Source organism: Oncorhynchus mykiss, chromosome 6, assembly GCF_057628025.1.
Source record: "Oncorhynchus mykiss isolate SJ-2025 chromosome 6, ASM5762802v1, whole genome shotgun sequence".
Classification (NCBI taxonomy): domain Eukaryota; kingdom Metazoa; phylum Chordata; class Actinopteri; order Salmoniformes; family Salmonidae; genus Oncorhynchus; species Oncorhynchus mykiss.
Window position 1 is genome coordinate 45,355,445 of NC_143027.1, and position 25,043 is coordinate 45,380,487.

General features: G+C 42.6%; 1 protein-coding gene across 1 annotated transcript; it reads left to right on the forward strand.

The window, feature by feature from the left end:
* The first annotated feature begins 127 nt into the window (after positions 1-127).
* hspb8 (heat shock protein family B (small) member 8) lies at positions 128-24,921 on the forward strand. The gene is made up of 3 exons (XM_021606608.3): positions 128-2,785; positions 9,880-9,943; positions 23,756-24,921. The coding sequence occupies exons 1-3, from the start codon at positions 2,389-2,391 to the stop codon at positions 23,901-23,903; spliced, it is 609 nt and encodes a 202-aa protein (XP_021462283.1). The 5' UTR covers positions 128-2,388; the 3' UTR covers positions 23,904-24,921.
* Positions 24,922-25,043: the final 122 nt, after the last annotated feature.

Genomic DNA, 25,043 nt, shown 5'->3' on the forward strand with positions numbered 1-25,043 from the left:
AGATGTTGTCCAACTATAGAGAATGATAGAAGCCTCTAGTGGCCAAAAGGAGTGCCAAAAGGCTGTATTAGCATGGGCAGCACCATTGAGGGCTTCCAACATTTTAATGTAGTCAACTGGGTGGGACTTCCAAATTCATTGGCTGATCCCTCCTGGTGGCCCAGTTGGAGTCATGTCCAACCGAGTCATCAGGAGGGTTCAGCCAATCGTGAATACAATGTATTTTTGTTACAATGTATATTGTATACATTGTTGCTTTGGCAATATTGACACAATGTTTTTCATGCCAATAAAGCAGCTTGAATTTGAATAAGAAAATTGACTACTTCAAAATAGAGATTGCCTCAATGGCGCTGCCCATGCTGTCACAAAGACTATAATACCATAGATACAAAGATGAGTCCTCTATCACAATGTGTCAAACTCATAGTTAAGACCAGAATCCATTGCGCCTACAGCTGCCTGTTATCATTGGTTCTTGCCGGGCAAGACTGTGGGGCCGGCAGACCGACCCAGCGAGAAAGAGCAGAGTGATAGCGAGATAAGAGAGGGATAGAGACATCATCATACAATCTTAGAAAAAGGGGTTCCAAAAGGGCTGTTTGGTTGTCCCCATACGAGAACCCTTTTTGGTTCCAGGTAGAATCCTTTTTGGTTCCAGGTGGAACCCTTTTTGGTTCCAGGTTGAATGCTTTTGGGTTCCAGGTAGAACCCTCTGTGCAAAGGGTTCTACATGGAACCCAAAAGAGCTCTACCTGGAACCAAAAAGGGTTCCTCAAAGGGTTCTCCTATGGGGACAGCCAAATAACCCTTTAAGGTTCTAGATAGCACCTTTTTTTCTAAAAGTGTGCTAAAAACAAATATGTAATTTACACAAGCAAAATATTTTATTTAAGTAAAGTAATGTGAATAAATGATGGCTAGAGCCCAATAAAGGATAGTAATGGGCAGTCACTACCATCAATTGTTGTATTCTGTGTTACAGCATTGAACCCACATAATGCATTTATTGTACAAAAACAAAAACATGATTATTTTTCAAAAACTGAACTGGCCTAAAAAAACAACAACACTATTTGCTGAGCACTATTTTGAGGTGAACCACTCTCCCTTTTGGCCCTGATATACCATTCCATGATGTACAGTATGTACACTGTACAAATGAATATGAATTATTACTGTGGTGTAAATATGCATCTGCGCTGTATAGATTCATTATATGAGGGATGTGGCATAATTCATTCAGAATTTGTGGAATAGTCAATCAAATGATCAATGCAAAATGATGCACTGGTACGGTATGGTTTCTCTCCTACTGTAAATACTTTGCCTCATTGTTGTCAACTCATCTGTAAGCTCTCTGATTTTAGTGTTAAATTATGTGCATTCATTCTTTAATTTTCCATGTGAAAGAACAATATTGCAAGACTGAGAGACAGGATGCGTTTTCCCGCTGGTGTCAGTGTGAGCTTGACTTGTTGTAATGTGTCAGCTGAAATTGTAATTGTCCTTCCTTTGAATCCTTAAATAAACCCTTATGCCTCCCCTTCCTCTATCTTGTAAGTCTGTAAAATCCATGTAAAATCCCAAATAAAATTGTATTTCATTCATAGCCTACAGGGTTTACTTGCCATCTTAATTGTTTCAATACCTATACAAAAAAAAGCTTAACTATAATGTAGGACGATAGTAGTTGCTTACTGTTTCTTTACTGTTGGGCCAGATACAAAGATACCGCAAATACATGTCGTTTACATACTGACGAATTTGACTCATTAGCAATTAGTTTTTATCCGTATGGTGACATCAGCGTGTTTTCCCCTTGCTCTCCTCCGCGTCTCCCCCTTTCCCTCCCTTTCCCTCCCTTCGTCTCTCCCCCTCAGGCACGCTTGAAGCCATGCGTTATTTTCTATTAAAAAGATGAGTCACCGGGGAGCGATCATTTCAACAGACAAGAATTTGTTGGACTAGTAACACACCAGCTAATGGCTAAACTTGGACGGAGAGGGAGGGTCTTCTGTGGTCAACTGTTGCGTCGCGACCGGTTGCGCCCAGAGGCACTACTGTGCACATTCACCGCCAGGGAGAAGCCATATAAAACGGTTGACCAATCGGTATAATGTCAGTTCAACTCATAGAGGGTATTAAACTTCTAGGATACTAACTGGAGGGGTCGTTATAAATCAATGTCCTTGGGTTGAAACCGTTATTTTTGATGATCCAATCAGTAACTGTCATGAGCCCAACACGGGAAATTATCAAATTAACAACTTTTTATCTCACATAGACTACTCAATATTTATAAAAGGTGTCAGCTTGGGGAGAGTAAACTTGGAAAGGGTAAACATTTTTTCTTACTTTTTTTCTTTGGGACAACGACCGGTAAACATGGCAGAAGGAGACTTCTACACTCTTGGAAGTAGGCAGAGGGTCCCCCGAGATCCGTTCAGAGAGAGTCCGTCAATCGCCTCCCGATTTATGGACGATGACTTTGGGATGTCCCCTTTCCCCGAAGACTTGTCAATGGACTGGCCCGGCTGGGCTCGGCCTAGCCGGCTCAGCACGCGGCTTTCCGCACCGTTTACAGGCACTCTGCGCACTGGGTTTCAGCCAACGCGCGCATCGACTGGGCAGACGCCGGTGTATTGCACGAGATACAGCGAGTCCCCCCGCAGCTCTCCGACCCAAACACCGGGAGAGCCCTGGAAAGTGTGTGTGAACGTCCACAGCTTTAACCCAGAGGAACTTAATGTCAAAACCAAAGATGGGTTTGTAGAAGTGTCAGGTGAGGAAATCTTCGAAACCTTGCAAAAGTGACTAATATCGTCTTTATAAATCGAAACTAATCCAACTAATACCGCCAGAATTGCTTGGAGGATAAATAAAAAACACTAACAATGTTATTTTCGTTTTAAGTTGTACCCAGCTAGCACATTTAGTTCCTTGGAAATTGTGGAAACATGTGTTTTTGGTTTCACATTGGTTGTGGGAAAGAAGCCATACTTTCCTGACCAAGTTAACATTTGTTCTACGGTTCTGAGAACGTTTTACTCTGGTTCCTTGAAAGTTTTCCTGGGAGGGTTTATTAATGCTTTGAGAACAGAAATTATAGGTTATTTGGAGGTTTTTTAATAACTTTGTAAAAAAAAATCCACTCAATAACACTGCTAGCTTATTTTGTGTAAACTTTTGTGAACTCCAAGCAGAGATAGGACACATGGAAATGAATGCAAATACATCATTTTTTTATTATGACACACTATAATCTTCTGTTCTCTATCCATGGGATGCGGTCCAAACAGTTAAGACACACACTCGTCCACTTACACTTACTTGCCTTATGCCCTTGGGGGAATCCCCGTTGTCATCTGGGTGGGCGGTCCAAATTATTAGCCAAGCAAGGGAAGTTTGCAGCGTAAGCCCCTCAGCCCTTGTTTTTAGTCGGCTTTGCGAGTGTACAATTATGTTCACTCCGAGCATGAAACTCCCCATAATTAAATTTGTGACGATTGTACATCTGCTAAGAAAAGTCGGCAAAAACGTAAAAAATCAACATAGTCAACATACACGTGTAAGTAAAAACTAATGCAAATAATTTAGAAATAGTGCTACTAATGCACACGATGGCACATAAACGTCTCATGTGTCTCTTAATGTATGTTAAATATGTTTTTATTTGGTTATCTTTTGGAAATTGTAGAAATAAAACATTTTCCTTCTTCAGAAGTTCCAGCTAGGCAGGCTAATGTAAGTTAGCCAATTAATGTGCTAGCTATCATACAGTAGGTGTATATTAATAACTATATATTTAATAAGTAAACATGCACTCATAATTGACTGTAGCGCATATAAAACACATACAAGCTACTGGTGGCTGAAAACACAATCATCGCAGGATGAATGAGTGACGAATTTCCGGCCAAGGGTGGTCAATTTAAAAATCATTCCTTCCTCCCTCGCCCCTTGCGTTGCAAGTGTACACTTGTCAGACGTCATGATACGTCATCAGAAGTGTCCACTTAATTTGAGGGCTGAGGGGATAGGGTGTGTTTTTGAAGTGTTTGGACAGCAACCACGGAGTTAGTCCACTGTGCCATCAGGATAGAGCTAGCATGCCATGTTTTTTATGCATACAATGTTCTTTTTTGTCTATTCAAACAGACTCCATTTCAAAGGAAACAAGCACTCATTAAGATCAGGTGTGGCTAATTAGTGGGTGCGGCTAACACACCTGAGCACACTTAACAAGACAGAGGAGACAGTTTTGTTGATGAGTTTTGTTGATGCTGAACGGAATGTATAGGTTTTTAAATAATATTTTTTAGAACGTTCTCTGAACGCTACCAACATTTTCTTCTGGTTTTTATGGAACATTTTCTTCACATTTTGAGAAGTTAATGTATGTTTTTACATTTCTGAAATTCCCACAGAACAACATTGTTTCTTAACGTTCTCGGAACAATTTGAGAACATTACTTTAAATGGAACAATGAGGAAACCTGTAGGAAAAGTTATGCTGAAGTACTGAAATTCACACAGAAAAATGTTGTTTCTTAATGTTCTCTGAACTTTTTGAGAATATTCCCAATGTCAAACCATTTGGAAAACATTCCAAGAACATTGCCCACATTTAAATACAATGTAACCATGTTTGAAGTTTTATGAAACGTTCTGTTAAACTATTGAAATACAGTACCAAGAAAATAAAACATTTTTGTCAAGTTCCTTAAATGTGCTAAGAATGTTCCAAAGCCAAGCAATTATCCTGCACCATTCCCAGAAAGTTGTGGGAAGGTTGCATGCAAAATTACCAGAGGAAAACCATGCTTTCACCAACACCAACTTATAAACATATGATTATCAGAATGTTGTGTTCTAGCTGGGTAAAGTACCACAATAGATAAAGTAACACAATAGACATTATTGACAAAATAGTTATATTCATATTTTAAATATTTACATAAGTTATTCACATAGCCAGCTCATATCAGCTCATATCAAGGGATGTTATGATATCCTGCTCTACAGTATGGGCAGTAGGACCCATGACTTGCAGATTGCTAGACCAGTTCATCAAGGCTCAGCACCTGTTTAGATTCCTTCAGAATCACTCACCAATGCGCCAGATATAGATTTAAGTGAGGAAGGCCCATGACAACAGTATCTGTCCACAAGAAGATAAGCAACACACTACTGTTAGTGTTTAACACTGGAGAGAGAATGTTCTGGAACTATTATTCTGCCTGGTGATAGCTGACTAGACCCTTCAGTATTTATTAAATCATAAGCTTGTTGTACTACCATGCCCTGATTCTAGGAACCAAAAACATGAAACAGCTAGGTTCTGGAAGTATTATTCAATTTCTGCCCATTGATGGCTAACTACATCCCTTCAGTATTTAGCCAATTCATATACCAGTAATGTTTGAGTTTGTTGTGTTACCATGCCCTTAACTGATTTACAGAACAGAACTGCCCTGATTGTTGAACCTAATAATTTTAAGGGCTATATTAACCTCCTGTCCAGGGCATCCATATAATCGTTGAGTTTGTTATGTATAACCAGGTCCTGATTGTATAGACAAATAAGCGTAAACAATATTACAAGCTCTCCATGGCTTCTTTAGAGAGTAGACTAAATATTTAGAGAACAACTGAATAATGCCAGGGATAACCAGCACCTAGGCAAGGTCTGAGGGAAGTAGAGGCTAGTGTAGGCTACAGAGAGAAGATACTAGGCCCTCTACAAGCTTTTTATAAACACATTGTTGGTATGCCAGTTGGGTCATTTAGTCAGCTAGCTGCCTATCACCGTGGCTCTGCCTCAGTGACCTCGTTCTAAAAGTCTGCCTGTGTGGGCGTGTCACAAGCATGTTCAAGCCGGGGTTGACGTGGCCTCTCCGGGCTTTCTCTCATGTCACAGTTTGTACAAAGCAAAAGTTAACCTAACATTGGCTGAACAAGGTTTTGCCTCATCATAGTTTCTAGGCTGTCCAAAGCAGTGTGTCCTTGAGGCTGCAGAACAAACTGTGTTTAATAAATGGGTGTAGCCTACTGTATATTTGCAATTAAGGTCTGAGTGTGTTACCAGGGCAGTTTGGAATGTGACATCTGTACCACAAGGGACTGAGGGAGGATGAGAGGTTCTGGGAGACTGAGAGAAAGCCTGTGGTTGTGTTTGTATTCTCTCCAGACCAGAGCTCACACTGCAGGAGTATAGCGTTGCACATAGCTGGGCAGGACCGAGCAGAGGGGTGGAGGGTAGCGGCTGCTACACTGACATTTAGCATGTAGAGCAGCTGCACAGACAGAAGTCATAAACAGAACTTTATTAAGATGAAGCCTTCATTCTGGGGCTTTCCAGCTCTATCTCTTTATCTCACTCTCTCTGTTTGTCAGGAATATATGTGTTTGGGTTGGTGAGGTCATACTTTGAGAAGAAGCAGGGTTAAGATGGGAGGAGATGGAATGGTGTCTTTCGTCATCATTTCTGTGAATATATGACCCACCCTTACACCAGGGACACGACTAAGTATGTACTCTGTGTTTACATCAGTCCACAATCCTGGAAATTAGATAATGACACTGCTATAAATATCTTTAGAAAAATATTTGAGACATATTTTTGCCAATTATTGCAAGGGTTTGGATTTCAACACCCAGACCCACTTATCAGAAGCTGTTTATTATGTCATAAAAAACGATACGGATAATATGTTTTAAAAGCTTTGACAGGGCATATATATACAGTTGAAGTCAGAAGTTTACATACACCTTAGCCAAATAAATATAAACTCAGTTTTTCACAATTCCTGACATTTAATCCTAGTAAAAATTCCCTGTCTTAGGTCAGTTAGGATCACCACTTTATTTTAAGAATGTGAAATGTTAGAATAATAGTTGAGAGAATGATTTATTTCAGCTTTTATTTATTTCATCACATTCCCAGTGGGTCAGAAGTTAACATACACGCAATTAGTATTTGGTAGCCTTGCCTTTAAATTGTTTAACTTGGGTCAGACGTTTGTGGGTAGCCTTCCACAAGCTTCTCACAATAAGTTGGGGGAATTTTGGCCCATTCCTCCTGACAGAGCAGGTGTAACTGAGTCAGGTTTGTATAGGCCTCCTTGCTCACACAAGCTTTTTCAGTTCTACCTACAAATCTTCTATAGGATTGAGGTCAGGGCTTTGTGATGTCCACTCTAGTACCTTGACTTTGTTGTCCTTAAGCCATTTTGCACAACTTTGGAAGTATGCTTGGGGTCATTGTCCATTTGGAATACCCATTTTCCACCAAGCTTTAACTTCCTGACTGATGTCTTGAGATGTTGCTTCAATATTTCCACATCATTTTGCTGCCTCATGATGCCATCTATTTTGTGAAGTGCACCAGTCCCTCCTGCAGCAAGCACCCCCACAACATGATGCTACCACCCCCTTGCTTCACGTTTGCTTCACCCCCTTGCTTCACGTTTGGGATGGTGTTCTTGGGATGGTGTTTTCTCCAAACATAAGGATGGTCATTATGGTCAAACAGTTCTATTTTTGTTTCATCAGACCAGAGGACATTTCTCCAAAAAGTACAATCTTTGTCCCCATGTGCAGTTGCAAACCGTAGTCTGGCTTTTCTATGGTGGTTTTGGAGCAGTGGCTTCTGGGAGACAGAACGTGTCTCCTTCCTGAGCGGTATGACGGCTACGTGGTCCCATGGCGTTTAGACCTGCGTACTGTTGTTTGTACAGATGAACGTGGTACCTTCAGGCGTTTGGAAATTGCTCCCAAGGATGAACCAGACTTGTGGAGGTCTACAATTTTTCTTGGACTTGGCTGATTTCTTTTGATTTTCCCATGATGTCAAGCAAAGAGGCACTGAGTTTGAAGGTATGCCTTGAAATACATCCACAGGTACACCACCAATTGACTGAAATGATGTCAATTAGCCTATCAGAAGCTTCTAAAACCATGACATAATTTTCTGGAATTTTCCAAGCTGTTTAAAAGCACAGTCAATTTAGTGTATGTAAACTTCTCACCCACTGGAATTGAGATACAGTGAAATAAACTGCCTGTAAACAATTGTTGGAAAAATGACCTGTCTCATACACAAAGTAGATGTCCTAACCGACTTGCCAAAACTGTAGTTTGTTGACATGAAATTTGTGGAGTGCTTGAAAAACGAGTTTTCATGACTCCAACCTAAGTGTATGTAAACTTACAACTTCAACTGTATATACAGTGCCTTGCGAAAGTATTCGGCCCCCTTGAACTTTGCGACCTTTTGCCACATTTCAGGCTTCAAACATAAAGATATAAAACTGTAATTTTTTGTGAAGAATCAACAACAAGTGGGACACAATCATGAATTGGAACGACATTTATTGGATATTTCAAACTTTTTTAACAAATCAAAAACTGAAAAATTGGGCGTGCAAAATTATTCAGCCCCTTTACTTTCAGTGCAGCAAACTCTCTCCAGAAGTTCAGTGAGGATCTCTGAATGATCCAATGTTGACCTAAATGACTAATGATGATAAATACAATCCACCTGTGTGTAATCAAGTCTCCGTATAAATGCACCTGCACTGTGATAGTCTCAAAGGTCCGTTAAAAGCGCAGAGAGCATCATGAAGAACAAGGAACACACCAGGCAGGTCCGAGATACTGTTGTGAAGAAGTTTAAAACCGGATTTGGATACAAAAAGATTTCCCAAGCTTTAAACATCCCAAGGAGCACTGTGCAAGCAATAATATTGAAATGGAAGGAGTATCAGACCACTGCAAATCTACCAAGACCTGGCCGTCCCTCTAAACCTTCAGCTCATACAAGGAGAAGACTGATCAGAGATGCAGCCAAGAGGCCCATGATCACTCTGGATGAACTGCAGAGATCTACAGCTGATGTGGGAGACTCTGTCCATAGGACAACAATCAGTCGTATATTGCACAAATCTGGCCTTTATGGAAGAGTGGCAAGAAGAAAGCCATTTCTTAAAGATATCCATAAAAAGTGTTGTTTAAAGTTTGCCACAAGCCACCTGGGAGACACACCAAACATGTGGAAGAAGGTGCTCTGGTCAGATGAAACCAAAATTGAACTTTTTGGCAACAATGCAAAACGTTATGTTTGGCGTAAAAGCAACACAGCTGAACACACCATCCCCACTGTCAAACATGGTGGTGGCAGCATAATGGTTTCGGCCTGCTTTTCTTCAGCAGGGACAGGGAAGATGGTTAAAATTGATGGGAAGATGGATGGAGCCAAATACAGGACCATTCTGGAAGAAAGAAAGAAGAAAGAACTGAAAACTGCTGTTCACAAATGCTCTCCATCCAACCTCACTGAGCTCGAGCTGTTTTGCAAGGAGGAATGGGAAAAAATGTCAGTCTCTCGATGTGCAAAACTGATAGAGACATACCCCAAGCGACTTACAGCTGTAATCGCAGCAAAAGGTGGCGCTACAAAGTATTAACTTAAGGGGGCTGAATAATTTTGCACGCCCAATTTTTCAGTTTTTGATTTGTTCAAAAAGTTTGAAATATCCAATAAATGTCGTTCCACTTCATGATTGTGTCCCACTTGTTGTTGATTCTTCACAAAAAAAATACAGTTTTAGATCTTTATGTTTGAAGCCTGAAATGTGGCAAAAGGTCGCAAAGTTCAAGGGGGCCGAATACCTTCGCAAGGCACTGTATATATGAAGTGATGTTTAGTCTATTGGTCTGTTTTCTGTGTCTAGTAACAGAGATAGTTTCAGGGTCTTATCTTCCTCCTTGACCTGGTAATGGCCAAGCAACAGAGGTTACACCAATTGACAATGTATTATTGTTTAGGGTTATTGAACTCTGCTCATTGGATTTCATGTAGTTTTTTTTCCACAGGAAAACATGAAGAGAAGCAAGAGGAAGGAGGTATAGTGACAAAGAATTTCACAAAGAAGATACAGTAAGTACCCATAGCCACATGCAACAATGATAACAACAGCAACAACAACCAATAAACACATACTCCCTTAGGATTACTTTGCGTAGCGTCCATATCTCACAGGTAATCAAACATTTCAAAAACATCATATGATCCCATTTTAAAGTTGTCACTCGTTCGATGAGCAAAACAACAACCTTTAGCCTCCCCACAGGGAATCTATCAGATATTTCAAACATCTATTTTGATACGATCCAATATAACCAAATAACACAACTGATAAAGGAACACCTTACTGCACAATGGGGACTGTGACGAGACACAGCCATTTTATATATCTTGTATGGTCATTTGCACTGTATTATGTATTAGACCTAGACATTGTGTGTATGAACTGATATGTAGGCTATGTGTGACATTTTAAATGTATGTAGTTCAGTCCTTGACCAATGATGTTCTGTACTATGTATTGTGTCATATTTCATGTGGACCCCAGGAAAAGTAACTGCTGCTTTTGTAGGGATCCTAATAAATAAGATTAGTTAGTCAGGATTAGTTACTGTCTCCCCACAGGTAATCCATCAGACATTTCAAACATCTACTGTCATATGATCTCATATCAAAATGCCAGCTAAATGACCCAGTAACCCAAGGCAGCTAGGGGACAGAAGTTTCCATACGGCCATGCCCCTGTTAATTAGGACTATGGAACATCAAACAGTGGTGCTAATCACATGTATGGGAGCACTGGCTACCTATCAAATGGTAACCTTTCCCTACATACTGCACTACTTTTGACCAGACCCCTATGTGCCCTGGTCAAAAGTAGGGAATATGGTGCCATTTGGGATACAGCCACTGTCTTACAGGCACGGTGGAGGTGACGTCACTTCAATGTTATTAATTTACTCTTGGCTAATTAGTAGGCAGCTAGTCTGCACCGGCACCAGCACTACTCTCTCTCTTCATATCACCAAGTTTTGTCATTGTAATCCCACAGATCACACGCACGCACGCACGCACGCACGCACACACACACACACACACACACACACACACACACACACACACACACACACACACACACACACACACACACACACACAGAGACACACACAGACACAAACACATTCACACACATCGTTCTCCAGCTAAGCGAAACCCAAAGCAAGAGACAGACTGAGAAATAGAATAGTGGGTATATAAATAACTGTCCTCAATACAGAAATCCTCTGGCTGTAGAGTACAGTAGGCTACCCTCAGTGGAGAGAGAGAGGAGACATTCCTGTATTGCCTAACTAATATAATCTATTGTTATTAGTGAAAAAGACAAGGGGCTTGAGTCAGTCTGTAGCGCTGAAGATCCGCAATTGTAATTTCAAGGTAATTTCCGATTGAGCCAACATATGCAGCATTTACCATGAATGCAATCTCCGCAAACGCGGAAACACTGCCGTTTAATTTATTTTGCGCTATACTGCGGATCTTCAGCTCTACGGATTAAATCAAGCCCTAGAGCTTGTTATTCCTTTCAGAATATAAAATTATGCTGTGTGTCGGAGCCCAGCCAAGCCCAGCTCCGCCCCTCCCATAATTTTTTTATTTTTATTGTTGTCACATTCACTGGATAGGTGTAGTGAAATGTGTTGTTTTATAGGATCAGCTGTAGTAGTAGGCCACCCCTGGAGCAAATTAAACCACTTTTCACCTCGTCAGCTCAGGTATTCAAACCAGCAACATTTTGGTTTCTGGCCCAACATGTTAACCACTAGGCTACCTGCCACCCTTACAACAATTTTTGCTGTGACTATGTTCATGATAAAACACAGCTGCTTGTGCCTTTATTTCTTAATTAACTTATTGTGGTCTTACTAGCATAGGATCTTAGAGAGAGGAGTGCATACAAATCATTAACTATTTAGGATTTTTCTCTGACTCTTCTGTGGTAAAGGTATAGTGCATCAACAAGGTTAACTACTTATGTTATTCCAACCTGGGGTAGACATAGCATAGTAAATGAAAATCCGGGATACTTAAATGAGTATGATATGTTATGTTTGGAATTGTATTATTCATTTGTGGGTGTCCATCATTAGTTTAGTATGATATGTTACGAATTATAATTCATAAGATATGTTACGAATTATAATTCGTATGATATGTTATGAATTGCAACCTATACAATATGTTACAAGTTTGCAATATGTATGATATGTTATGAATTCCAATTTGTTGTGGCTAACGTTAGCTGGGTGGCTAAAGTTAACGTTAGCTAGGTGGCTAACATTTGCTAGGCTTGGCATTAGGGTTAAGGTTAAGGGCTAGGAGTTAGGTTGAAGGGTTAGGGGAGGATGTTGCAAAGTAGCAAATTATCTAAAATGCTAAAGTTGTCCGTGATGAGATTCGAACACGCATTATTTGGGTTTCTAGACATTCGCATTATACACCTACCCATCCACCCCGACCAACCACCCTACTTTAGTTGTTGCCTTAAGTAATCTTCTGTCTTATTTATCCATACCAAACATAACATATCATACTCATTTGAGTGTCCCAGATTTTTGTTTACTATGTTATGTCTAGTCTTTGAGACCAGGCTGGCTATTGTCATAACTCTCCTTTGAAGATCTGAAGGATCAGGTTACAGTCGGTCCGCTCTACAGTGCCCTCTCTCTCCCGCAGAGGTGGAGGTGGCCGCTTTATGGCGGTCGTAAAATACTCTGCTTCTGGGCTCTGTAGTATCGAGATTGGAATGTGACTGTGGATCACAGAGAGACACTTGGACATCAAAAAGTTGAATAATTGAACAGTATTTCTGTATTCCAAGCAGTTGGGGTCGTCCATGGACACTTAATGAACAGTCATGTCGAGTTTGTTTCATTTGGTGACCTCATGAAGGACAGGAGACACACAGTACTGCTTCTTTGTTTGTATACACTTCTCAATTATGGGGTTTGCATCTGTCGTTGTATAAAATAAATTATTAAGCATAAGAATACTTTTGGAAAGATAACAATGTGATCTTAGTCTTCTAAATGAGAATTGTTTTTCATAGTAACTTATGATCAGTCAGTGGCCACGCCCCCATGAGCACAGACATTACACGGTGTCATGGAATGGCCCCTTTTCTACTCCTGTATAAAGCCACCAGTGCCAAAATTTACATTAGACCAGAAAACATGGAAGCTGTCGCCTCATGTTGAAATGGTTGGCAACTCTACCAAAGGACAAGACCAGGTCTGGTAAACGCAACCGGTCGAACGACCGAATGGCACTGTGACGTATCCATTATAACAAGCTACAACTATGAAAGACTTTGATCTCTGGGGGAACGCAACCAGATTAACTACACTGCTCAAAAAAATAAAGGGAACACTTAAACAACATAATGTAACTCCAAGTCAATCACACTTCTGTGAAATAAAACTGTCCACTTAGGAAGCAACACTGATTGACAATAAATTGCACATGTTGTTGTGCAAATGGAATAGACAACAGGTGGAAATTATAGGCATTTAGCAAGACACCCCCAATAAAGGAGTGGTTCTGCAGGTGGGGACCACAGACCACTTCTCAGTTCCTATGCTTCCTGGCTGATGTTTTGGTCACTTTTGAATGCTGGCGGTGCTTTCACTCTAGTGGTAGCATGAGACGGAGTCTACAACCCACACAAGTGGCTCAGGTAGTGCAGCTCATCCAGGATGGCACATTAATGCGAGATGTGGCAAGAAGGTTTGCTGTGTCTGTCAGCGTAGTGTCCAGAGCATGGAGGCACTACCAGGAGACAGGCCAGTACATCAGGAGACGTGGAGGAGGCCGTAGGAGGGCAACAACCCAGCAGCAGGACCGCTACCTCCGCCTTTGTGCAAGGAGGAGCAGGAGGAGCACTGCCAGAGCCCTGCAAAATGACCTCCAGCAGGCCATAAATGTGCATGTGTCTTCTCAAACTGTCAGAAACCGACTCCATGAGAGTGGTATGAGGGCCCGACGTCCACAGGTGGGGGTTGTGCTTACAGCCCAACACCGTGCAGGACGTTTGGCATTTGCCAGAGAACACCAAGATTGGCAAATTCGCCACCGACGCCCTGTGCTCTTCACAGATGAAAGCAGGTTCACACTGAGCACATGTGACAGACGTGACAGTCTGGAGACGCCATGGAGAACGTTCTGCTGCCTGCAACATTTTCCAGCATGACCGGTTTGGCGGTGAGTCAGTCATGGGGTGGGGTGGCATTTCTTTGGGGGGCCGCACAGCCCTCCATGTGCTCACCAGAGGTAGCCTGACTGCCATTAGGTACCGAGATGAGATCCTCAGACCCCTTGTGAGACCATATGCTGGTGCGGTTGGCCCTGGGTTCCTCCTAATGCAAGACAATGCTAGACCTCATGTGGCTGGAGTGTGTCAGTAATTCCTGCAAGAGGAAGGCATTGATGTTATGGACTGGCCCGCCCGTTCCCCAGACCTGAATCCAATTGAGCACATCTGGGACATCATGTCTCGCTCCATCCACCAACGCCACATTGCACCACAGACTGTCCAGGAGTTGGCGGATGCTTTAGTCCAGGTCTGGGAGGAGATCCCTCAGGAGACCATCCGCCACCTCATCAGGAGCATGCCCAGGCGTTGTAGGGAGGTCATACAGGCACGTGAAGGCCACACACACTACTGAGCCTCATTTTGACTTGTTTTAAGGACAAGTTAATTTTTGATAAGTTTGGTTTCTATTGATCATTTTTGTGTGATTTTGTTGTAAGCACATTCAACTATGTAAAGAAAAAAGTATTTAATAAGAATATTTCATACATTCAAATCTAGGATGTGTTATTTTAGTGTTCCCTTTATTTTTTTGAGCATTGTATTATCCAGCAGACGGACCAGCAATCACAGAGAAGGACAACAAAGGCATAAACTCATAAATATGTAAATTGCTATTTCTTTTTAAATGAGCGGCTGTTCATGTTCAAAGTATTAGCATTTCCAGTTTAGTTATCAACTCTGAATTTCCCGCTCTTGAGCTGTCCCCACCCCTTTCCTTTGTCTACCAAGCTGTCATATTGGTTTCGTCCACTAGGGACTTTTCTGTTTGTCATGTTAGTAACCAATGATTGACCTACTGTGTGTGTGTTTATGTAATTCTGTGATTGATTAGTTATTTATTAAATAAAAAATTAAGCCAATTTGTATATCACTGATTCATGATTTATGATGCTAGGGTTCGTGCAGATATCCACGGGTTTGCCACATTCAGGAATGAGACTGATGAGGTAATAATACATTAATAGAAGACTGTAATCGATAAGATAATAAATTATCTATAGAGTTATATTCGGGAAATTGTAACTCTATAAACAACATTTTCCATAGGTGCCCCGACTTCCTGGTTAATTATCATTGCATGATTAGTTTAATCACAGAATAATTACACAACGAGAATTGATTTGATAATATAACAGTCTACAGATTTAATGACAGCAAATGCTACGACACTATTCTAAAAAACAAATACTCAATGTCTCTCTGTGTATCTCTCTGGAATGTAATTCCTATGTGTTTTTCTGTGAAGGTCTCTCTCTGTGCTAGCTATTTGGTTTGTTATTCAGGGCTGTGGGTGGATTGTCATTGTCACTCTACCTCCTGTCTCTCTCTTCCCGCAAGCCCTGTTTCACTGCCTCTCCCCCCAAAAAAGCATATTGGACAGTTTCGGGCAGCCATACAGAATCAATGGGAGAGATAAAAAGCTATGTAGCCAGAGGTGTATAAAATCCCCAGCCGGACAGACACGATTATGCAGTCGGGTGTGTCACGTAATAAGCCGGCTGAGTGATTTGACTTTGTCAGAGAGACTTGCTGCATTTGGCTCCCTAAAAACAAGGGACTGTGAATTGGAGCCTTGAAGCCTGGGATGATTTATTATGGGGTCTTCATTCATTTCCAACGTTCCACACATGAGTATGTATGTCTGTGGTATCTCTTTCCCCTTGATATGCCACTCTTTACCCTTGCTCTCTGGCTTCCTCAGACTCGGACAGGCAATTGTCAGTTATGTGTAAAGACGGTATAGAGACTGTGGAGGGGTTATGATAACGAAATGGAGGCTGGACTCTAGGTCTGAGTCTGAGTCCCTGCCCTTTAAAAAAAACACGTCAAATTTGCAGTTCCCACATCCAATTTGCCGTTTCACACTTCCAATTTGCAGTTTCACATGTGAAATCACATTTTCACATGTGAAATAGCTGTTTTCACATGTTAAGCTTAAATTTCACACAGGAAACCATATTTTCACATGTATTACATTTAGAGTTTACATGTTACCACCACCTTCACATGTGAGGAGAATAATGTGTTTTCACATTTTCACATGTGAAATATGCAGTTTCAAGTGTTAAAAACATTGTGAAAATCGGGTATGTAGATTCACATGTGGGTTTGAAATCATGTTATTCTCCTCACATGTGAAAAGATGGTGTTAACATGTTGCAGTAGCAATGTTTCCACCGGGGATTTAGGGTGACCACATCTAAAAAGCCCAAATGCTGTACAAAGGAATTTTTTAAAACAATAACACGATTAAATAAACCACCTCCTTCTTTCCTGCAATTCTCCCTATCTTCGGTTATGTTACGCTGGCCTTTGCTTTCTCTGCCTTTTTTCCAGTTGCAAGTTTTGGCACATTCATTTCAACAACATAGCACCCTGCATCTCACTGCTGTTTTGCCTCTGAAGCTACAGTAATCAGGGTCAGTCCTGGTCAGTCTCTGGATGGGAGCTGGAAGTGGTGAAATATAAACATATGAAAAAGAATGTCACATGTGGGGAAACATTTTTTTTCACAATGGAAAAACGTGAAAAATGTACGTGAAACTTCGCACGTGTCCCAAAACCACGTGTCTGACTCGTACATTTTTTAACAACAACAAATGATTAAATAATTATTTTTCATTATTAATTATTTTTCACGTGGTTTTCAGTCCTATGTAGAATTTTTTTCAATTGTGTTTTTTACATTGGATAAAAGTAGAAACCATAGAAAATGGTACATACACATGGGACAATGGGAAAGTAATTCTGCTTTGAAAGTTGATCAACTTGTCACCCCACTTTTGAGAAAATGTCACGTTCTGACTTGTATTTCCTTTGTTTTGTGTTTATTTAGTATGGTCAGGGCGTGAGTTGGGTGGGCAGTCTATGTTTGTTTTTCTATGTTTTGGGTTATTTCTATGTTTCGGCCTAGTATGGTTCTCAATCAGAGGCAGGTGTATTTCATGTATAGTTGTCTTTATTAAAAGCATGAATAACCACCACGCAGCATTTTGGTCCGCCTCTCCTTCACCACAGGAAAACCGTTACAGAATCACCCACCACAACAGGACCAAGCGGCGTGGTAACGGGCAGCAGCAGGAGCAGCGCGATAAAAACTTCTGGACTTGGGAAGAAATCCTCGATGGGAGAGGACCCTGGGCACAGCCTGGAGAATATCGCCGCCCCAAAGAAGAACTGGAGGTGGCGAAAGCGGAGAGGCGCTGGTATGAGGAGGCAGCACGGCGACGCGGATGGAAGCCCGAGAGTCAGCCCCAAAAATGTATTGGGGGGGGGGGGGGGGGGGGGCTCACAGGGAGTATGGCTACACCAGGTAGGAGACCTGCGAAAACTTCCTGTGCTTACCGGGGGGCTAGAGAGACCGGTCAGACACCGTGTTATGCTGTGGTGTGCACGGTGTCTCCAGTGCGGGTGCATAGCCCGGTGCGGTACATTCCAGCTTCACGTATCGGCCGGGCTAGAGTGAGCATCGAGCCAAGTGCCATGAAGCCGGCTCTACGCATCTGGTCCCCAGTGCGTCTCCTTGGGCCGGCTTACATGGCACCAGCCTTGCGCTCGGTGTCCCCGGTTTGCCAGCATAGCCCAGGGTGGCTATTCCACCCTGCCGCACTGGCAGGGCGACCGGGAGCATTCAACCAGGTAAGGTTGGGCAGGCTCGGTGCTCAAGAGCTCCAGTGCGCCTGCACGGTCCGGTCTATCCAGTACCACCTCCACAAACCAGCCCTCCGGTGGCAGCTCCCCGCACCAGGCTTCCTGTGCGTGTTCTCGGCGCAGTACCACCAGTGCCAGCACCACGCATCAGGCCTACAGTGCGCCTCGCCTGTCCAGCGCTGCCAGAGCCTTCCTCCTCTCCAGCGCTGCCGGAGTCTCCCGCCTATCTAGCGCTGCCAGAGCCTTCCTCCTCTACAGCGCTGCCGGAGTCTCCGGCCTGTTCAGCGCAGTCAGAGCCTTCCTCCTCTACAGCGCTTCCAGAGTCTCCCGCCTATTTAGCGCTGCCAGAGCCTTCCGCCTCTACAGCGCTGCCGGAGTCTCCAGTCTGCAAGGAGCTGCCAGTCTGCAAGGAGCTGCCAGTCTGCAAGGAGCTGCCAGAGCTGCCAGTCTGCAAGGAGCTGCCAGTCTGCAGGATGCCGCCAGAGCTGCCAGTCTGCAAGGAGCCGCCAGAGCCGCCAGTCAGCATGGAGCAGCCAGAGCCGCCAGTCAGCATGGAGCAGCCAGAGCCGCCAGTCAGCATGGAGCAGCCAGAGCCGCCAGTCAGCATGGAGCAGCCAGAGCCGCCAGTCAGCATGGAGCAGCCAGAGCCGCCAGTCAGCATGGAGCAGCCAGAGTCGCCAGTCAGCATGGAGCAGCCAGTCAGCATGGAGCAGCCAGAGCAGCCAGTCAGCATGGAGCAGCCAGAGCAGCCAGTCAGCATGGAGCAGCCAGAGCTGCCAGTCAGCATGGAGCAGCCAGAGCTGTCAGTCAGCCAGGATCTTCCAGATCCGCCAGTCAGCCAGGATCCGCTATTCAGCCAGGATCCGCCGTTCAGCCAGGATCTGCCAGAACTGCCAGCCAGCCAGGATCTGCCAGAACCCCTCAGCCCAGAGGCGCCGGAGCCCCTCAGCCCAGAGGCGCCGGAGCCCCTCTGTCCCGAGCAGCCGCCCCTCTGTCCCGAGCAGCCGCCCCTCTGTCCCGAGCAGCCGCCCCTCTGTCCCGAGCAGCCGCCCCTCTGTCCCGAGCTGCCCCTCTGTACATTGAGAAGGGTCGCCGTGGTTAGGAGGCCACGGAAGCAGACAATAAAGCGTACTAAGACAATGGTGAAGTGGGGGCCACGTCCAGCACCAGAGCCGCCACCGCGGACAGACGCCCACCCAGACCCTCCCCTATAGGTTAAGGTTTTGCGGCCGGAGTCCGCACCTTTGGGGGGGGGGGGGGGGGTACTGTTCTGACCTGTATTTCCTTTGTTTTGTATTTATTTTATATGGTCAGGGCGTGAGTTGGGTGGGCAGTCTGTTTGTTTTTCTATGTTTTGCGTTATTTCTATGTTTCGGCCTAGTATGGTTCTCAATCAGAGGCAGGTGTCAATAGTTGTCTCTGATTGAGAATCATACTTAGGTAGCCTGGGTTTCACTGTGTGTTTGTGGGTGATTGTTCCTGTCTCTGTGTTTGCACCAGATAGGGCTGTTTTGAGTTTTCACATTTCTTGTTTTGTTAGTTATTTCATGTATAGTTGTCTTTATTAAAAGCATGAATGGTCCGCCTCTCCTTCACCACAGGAAAACCGTTACACCTTGAAGCTTTTTGGTACACCTACTGGAGAGTTCTTCTTTGTCTACACCCATTCATCATCCTTCACACCCTCTTTAGCCTAAAACCCCAACCCATCTCTTTAAAGATTCACATGTGAGGTGATGTGCTAAACAGAGTGAGTAGTGTAGTAAACAACCAAAGTTTTTAAGACAAAAAATTGTAAAAGTAGTATCCTACAATAAGGAAAGATTCCAGGTAAAAATCTATATTTTATTGTCCTTGGCCTATATCCTAATCTGACTGCAGTGCAGGTCATGTTGTTCTTCACATTACCGTCTCTGGTAAACACACACTCAAATAAAATAAAATACAGAATACAGAAGGTGTAAACGGTACAGCGAAATGGTTACTTGCATATTTGCATAGTAGCGATATCAAAAACAGAAAGTGTCCAGATAATTATTAGATGACGCTTACCCAGACACATTGTCTAAATTGATGGGTCATGTGAAAGAAATGCTATAATCATCCCTCAGGCAGCTAAGTGGATGGGTCACTATTGTCTAGACATGTACACATGTTCATGAAATACAATAGATGGCTGTAATCACCCCCAGACACACCTGGCTGACTTGATGGGTCTCGTAATCATTTGGTGAAGTGGAGTCTTTTTGTTCAGCTAAACAATGAACAATCAACTCATATTAAACTGATTGTCATAGTGGTAGTATAAATATGCAGGTAGCTAAAGCTAACCAACTAGCTAGCTAACATTAGGCTAATACAAGCAACGCATATAGTTTTCTGATTCTAATAATAATACACAGATCATACACGTAACTTTAACTAGCGAGCCAGCAAGCTATCATTCACTAGCTAGCGAACAGTACGCTTTAACTTGCAATGAATATAACTTTCTGACTAAATTAGAAACTTATAATATATGAAAATGTAGCTAGACTCTTACATGGATGAACGGTTTACGGCAGACTGGAACAATTTAACTCCGTTTTGTAGCTACATCTTGTTTGGCCAGTATTGTGTCAAGTCACTCCGGTTCACACTGACCGTGGCATGTGCAGAAAGTAGCCCATCACAACTCTTTCCAACTGATCTGTCGATAGCGCCTGCTAAATTCAGGGCATCAATGTTGTTGAGAAAAGTAGCAAAACTTTTGTAATTTTTGATGGCTAATGTTATGTCTTTCAAAAAAGCAGTGTTTGAAAGGATAATCAACACAATCTGAGAAGCTCACGTTATAGACAGAAGCGTGCTACATGGCAGACCAATGCAAACTCATCTCCCGGCATGTCCAGCCCATACGTTATCTCAGCCAATCATGGCTAGCGGAAAGGTTCCTGACTTTTTCCGTGGCTAAACCAACTAGGCTCATAATGTAACAATTGTATTCGTATTTACAGATGGAAGACACATTTGTTATTAAGGCACATGAAAGTTCACATTTTCCAGAACGCATTTCTGGCCAATATATATATATTTTTAAATATGTTCAAATGCCTCTCCTCTGGAGTAGTAACGTGCAACATACATACGCCTTGCTTCCTTAAAGGGTCACATATGTGTGTTCACACGTGTCTGAAAACCATGTTCTTTTCATATGTGATTTTTTCATGTGTTTCTTTTGTACGTAGCATAGGAACACTTGGCAGCTCATATGGAAACTCCAGCGATGGACAGAGAGCCTTAAATGGCCAAGCTGCTTCACAAAGTCCAGAGACCAGTCTGTCTGGGGTCTGTCTTTCTTTCTTTCTCTCTCTCTCTCTCGCTCTCTCTCTCTCTCATTAAAAGCAAGTCTAAGATGCGGTAGATATGTTCTGTGACCTATTTCTATGCTTCCCTTTCTCAAGTTTAGTTTAGTTTTCTTTTACATTCAGTTTTGTACACCAGCTTAAACAGCTAAAATGCAATATTTTTGGCTATAGAAAATATATTTCACAGCTATTTAGATGGTACAATGATTCTCTACGCTATATTTGCTTGTTTTTTCCACATAAACTGACATTTGGCGCACTATTAGAATTTTAGCAACCAGGAAATGGCGGAGCATTTCTGCATACTGCATCTTTACTGTTTCGTACACTCAATGTATTTAAAATAAGAAAGAGAATGTATGTTTAGATCATGCGTATGAAGTATTATATAACATGTGCTACTACAGTGTCATAAACCAGATTAGACCAGATAAAACTCAGCAAAGGTTAATCCCATGCTGACATTTATTAGGAATTGATAGCAGAGAACACAAGACCTCTAACTTTACCCAGAGCCATATGCTTCTGTCTGGGCTATATACTCCAAGGATATATCCTATCTAGCAACCAAGGTAATCTTTAAATCTCTGTTTGCTTATCTCATATTGGTCCAAACATATTAGTGTTTTGTCCAAAATGGCACCCTATTTCCTATAAAGTGTACTACTTCTGACCAGAGCCCTATGGGCCGTGAATAGGGTGCAATTTCAGAAGCAATCTCTTGTCTGTTTATCTCATATTGGTCCAATCATAACAGGCCTCCTCGCTCCATCCTTTTCGATTGGCCCTCTACTATTTTCTATTTTTACCAATGACCTGCCACTGGCATTAAACAAAGCCTGTGTGTCCATGTATGCTAATGATTCAACCCTATACACGTCAGCAACCACAGCTAGTGAAATCACTGCAACCCTAGAATGGGTAGCCGATAATAAACTGGTACTGAACATCTCTAAAACTGAGAGCATTGTATTTGGTACTAATCATTCCCTAAGTTCTAGACCTCAGCTGAATCTGGTAATGAATGGTGTGACTGTTGAGGAGACTGCATTCCTTGGTTTTACCTTAGATTGTAAACTGTCACTGTACATGGATTCAATGTTTGTAAAGATGGTGGAGTTCTGTCCATGACAAGATATGCTCTGCTTTTTTGACACCACACTCAACAAAGCAATTCCAGCAGGTTCTAGTTGTATCTTATCTTGATTATTGACCTGTTATATGGCCAAGTGCTACAAATAACCTAGATACGCTGTAGCTGGCCCAGAACTGAGTGGCACGTTTTGCTCTTCATTATAATCAGAGGGCTAATATCAATAATATGCATTCCACGCTCTCTTGGCTAAGAGTTGAGGAAAGACTGTGACTGCATCACTTCTTCTTTTTATAAGAAACATTTGTGTTGGAAATTCCAAATTGTTTGAATAGTCAACGTACACACAGCACTGACACACACACTTACCCCACCAGACATGCCACCAGGGGTCTTTTCACAGTCCCCAGTTCCAGAACAAATTCAAGGAAATGTACAGTAATATACAGAGCCATGAGTGCATGGAACTCCCTTCCATCTCATGTATGTACTGACATGTGTAACTGATAATGTTTTTAAATGTATGTACATTTTTAAAGTATTTTGTGTGTAATGTATTTTCCATTATTTGTCGGAGCCCAATAAGACTAGCTGTCGCCATTGGCGTCGGCTAATGGGGATTGTAATAAAATAAAATAAAATCCTCCAGAATCCTCATAAACATTTTGACAGGCGGTAATGATATCTCACTCTCTCTCTAAACTATTTTTCTCTGTCTGTCACTCTGTCCCTGTCTCTTTCTCTCTCCCTCTTCCCCTCTCTCTCAAAACACATTTATGAGGAAGCCATTTATGCTAATTTAGTCATAAACTAGTTCAAAAACCAAGGGGGAAGAGGGAGAGGGAAATTGGCTGTTACCTGTCTGTCTGGCTGTTGAGATGAGCTGATTAGAAAAGTATGCAAATGGAAATTTCAGGTGATAATAAACTTTGCATCAGACAGCCATTTTTAATAATTGGAATCAGCCCTCATTTCTCAATCCTGCACCTGGAGCGAGTATGTCTCTTTTTTCTCCTTCTTCTTTTTTTCTCCCTCACGGCGCTGCGATGATGACGGCAGCCAGAACATTTTAATGAAAACCTGAAAAATGAGCGTTGGTCAAAGAAAAAAAAATTGCTTTCAACATTAATTTAATCTGGAGCCAAGGTGTTAAATCCTCTGTTTATAACTGGAGGCTGTTATAGGTATCGACTAGATGTCAATCAAATCCATTTGTTAGCACCAAACAATAGTTGCAGTACTGCTGAGGTAATTCAGAAAAGGTTGCAAAGTTTTTAAAACCTCCAAGCACAGTTGTGTACACAATGTTTTGCCTTCCTTTCCACACCTCTTCTCTCTGTCTTTGTAGTTACCAACTTTTTCAAGACCCTCAAGCTTAAAGTTGTATGTACAAGTCTCTCAAATGTTCTTTCTCTCCCTCTCAGGATTCCAATCGACGTGGACCCTCTGACGGTCTTCGCCTCCTTGTCGCCAGAGGGTGTGTTGATCATCGAGGCACGGCAGAGCCCTCCCTACTACCTCTTCAGTAACGAAGGTCCTCAGGGAGAGAGGCAGGAGGCCACCATGGTCTAGGGTGAAGTCCAGGACCGAGCTCTCTCGCCTGGGGAGACACAGGCTCACCCCGGGCCCCCTCGGGACATAATAGAGCATCCAGCAGACTAGAGAAAGGGCTAACACAGGTTCAAAGCCATCGAGACCTTCTGCGTTATGTTGTTGGGGTGGGTCCGAAATGGCACCCTATTCACTATTAAGTAGTGCACTGAATATGGTCCCAAAGAAGCACTCTGATTTTCGTTTTGAGTGTTAAGTAATCACTCAATCACTCCCCTAAAATATATAATAATAACATGGTGTTTGTGTATCTCTTGGCAGCGAAGGCTATTTGGATCTGTCACAGATTTAATTAAAAGTCCCAAACTAAATCAATCCTAATGTCTCACAGTGGAGTTGCTATGTACAGTATGCATCCAGTCCCAGATGCAACACTGAACCGACTCCAGATCCTAAACTGAGCAGCCTAGAAGCCAGCTGGGGCCCATTCTGCCTGGTTCATCCTGTGATGTCTTGGTTTTCTATCCGTATCCCATTTGTCATGAAAACGTCACTTGACAGAATGCTTCATATTATGTTAAATGTGTAATTGAAAGAAGCACATTCAAATGGATCATCAAATAAAGTCATCCCATATGGCTTCATTTCTGAGTGGGAAGACTTAATGAAAGGGATATTCCCATCATTATAGTGTGTAACCTACTGTACGTGTGTGTTGAAACCGTATTCTACCCTAATGCAGGCCTACTGTCTGTAAATACATTGCACTTAACAGTACGTGCCAACCCATAGACACATATATTTGAGAGCCATGATTACCCTACCTAGAGGTCTTACAAACGGATGTTCGCTGCATTTTTCTATTTGTGCATGTAATGATGACGCTGTGCTCGTTCTTGGTGCAAAGGGAATGCATTTTTTGCTAGACATCTCCTCTCCCTCCCCCCTCTCCTTCCTCTGCCCTCCCTCATCTCCTTCTCTCCTCCTTTCCCTCATGTCTTTGTATTTGTTTATGCAATAAAACCTCCCATCAATCCCAGTGTGTGTTCACATCTGTGTGTTTTGTTCTGTCTGCCATGTACAGTATGGGCCAGAATCCAAGATGTATGCCCAATAGTGCCCAACAACAGTAATTGGGTAACAGCTTAGTGTAAGTGTGCA

Bases quoted from the DNA above. Each gene is read 5' to 3' on its own strand.
- hspb8 (XM_021606608.3), top strand. From the start codon at position 2,389: ATGGCAGAAGGAGACTTCTACACTCTTGGAAGTAGGCAGAGGGTCCCC. The intron at 2,786-9,879 runs GTGAGGAAATCT...TTTTTTCCACAG, and splicing joins TGGGTTTGTAGAAGTGTCAG to GAAAACATGAAGAGAAGCAA. The intron at 9,944-23,755 runs GTAAGTACCCAT...TCTCCCTCTCAG, and splicing joins AATTTCACAAAGAAGATACA to GATTCCAATCGACGTGGACC.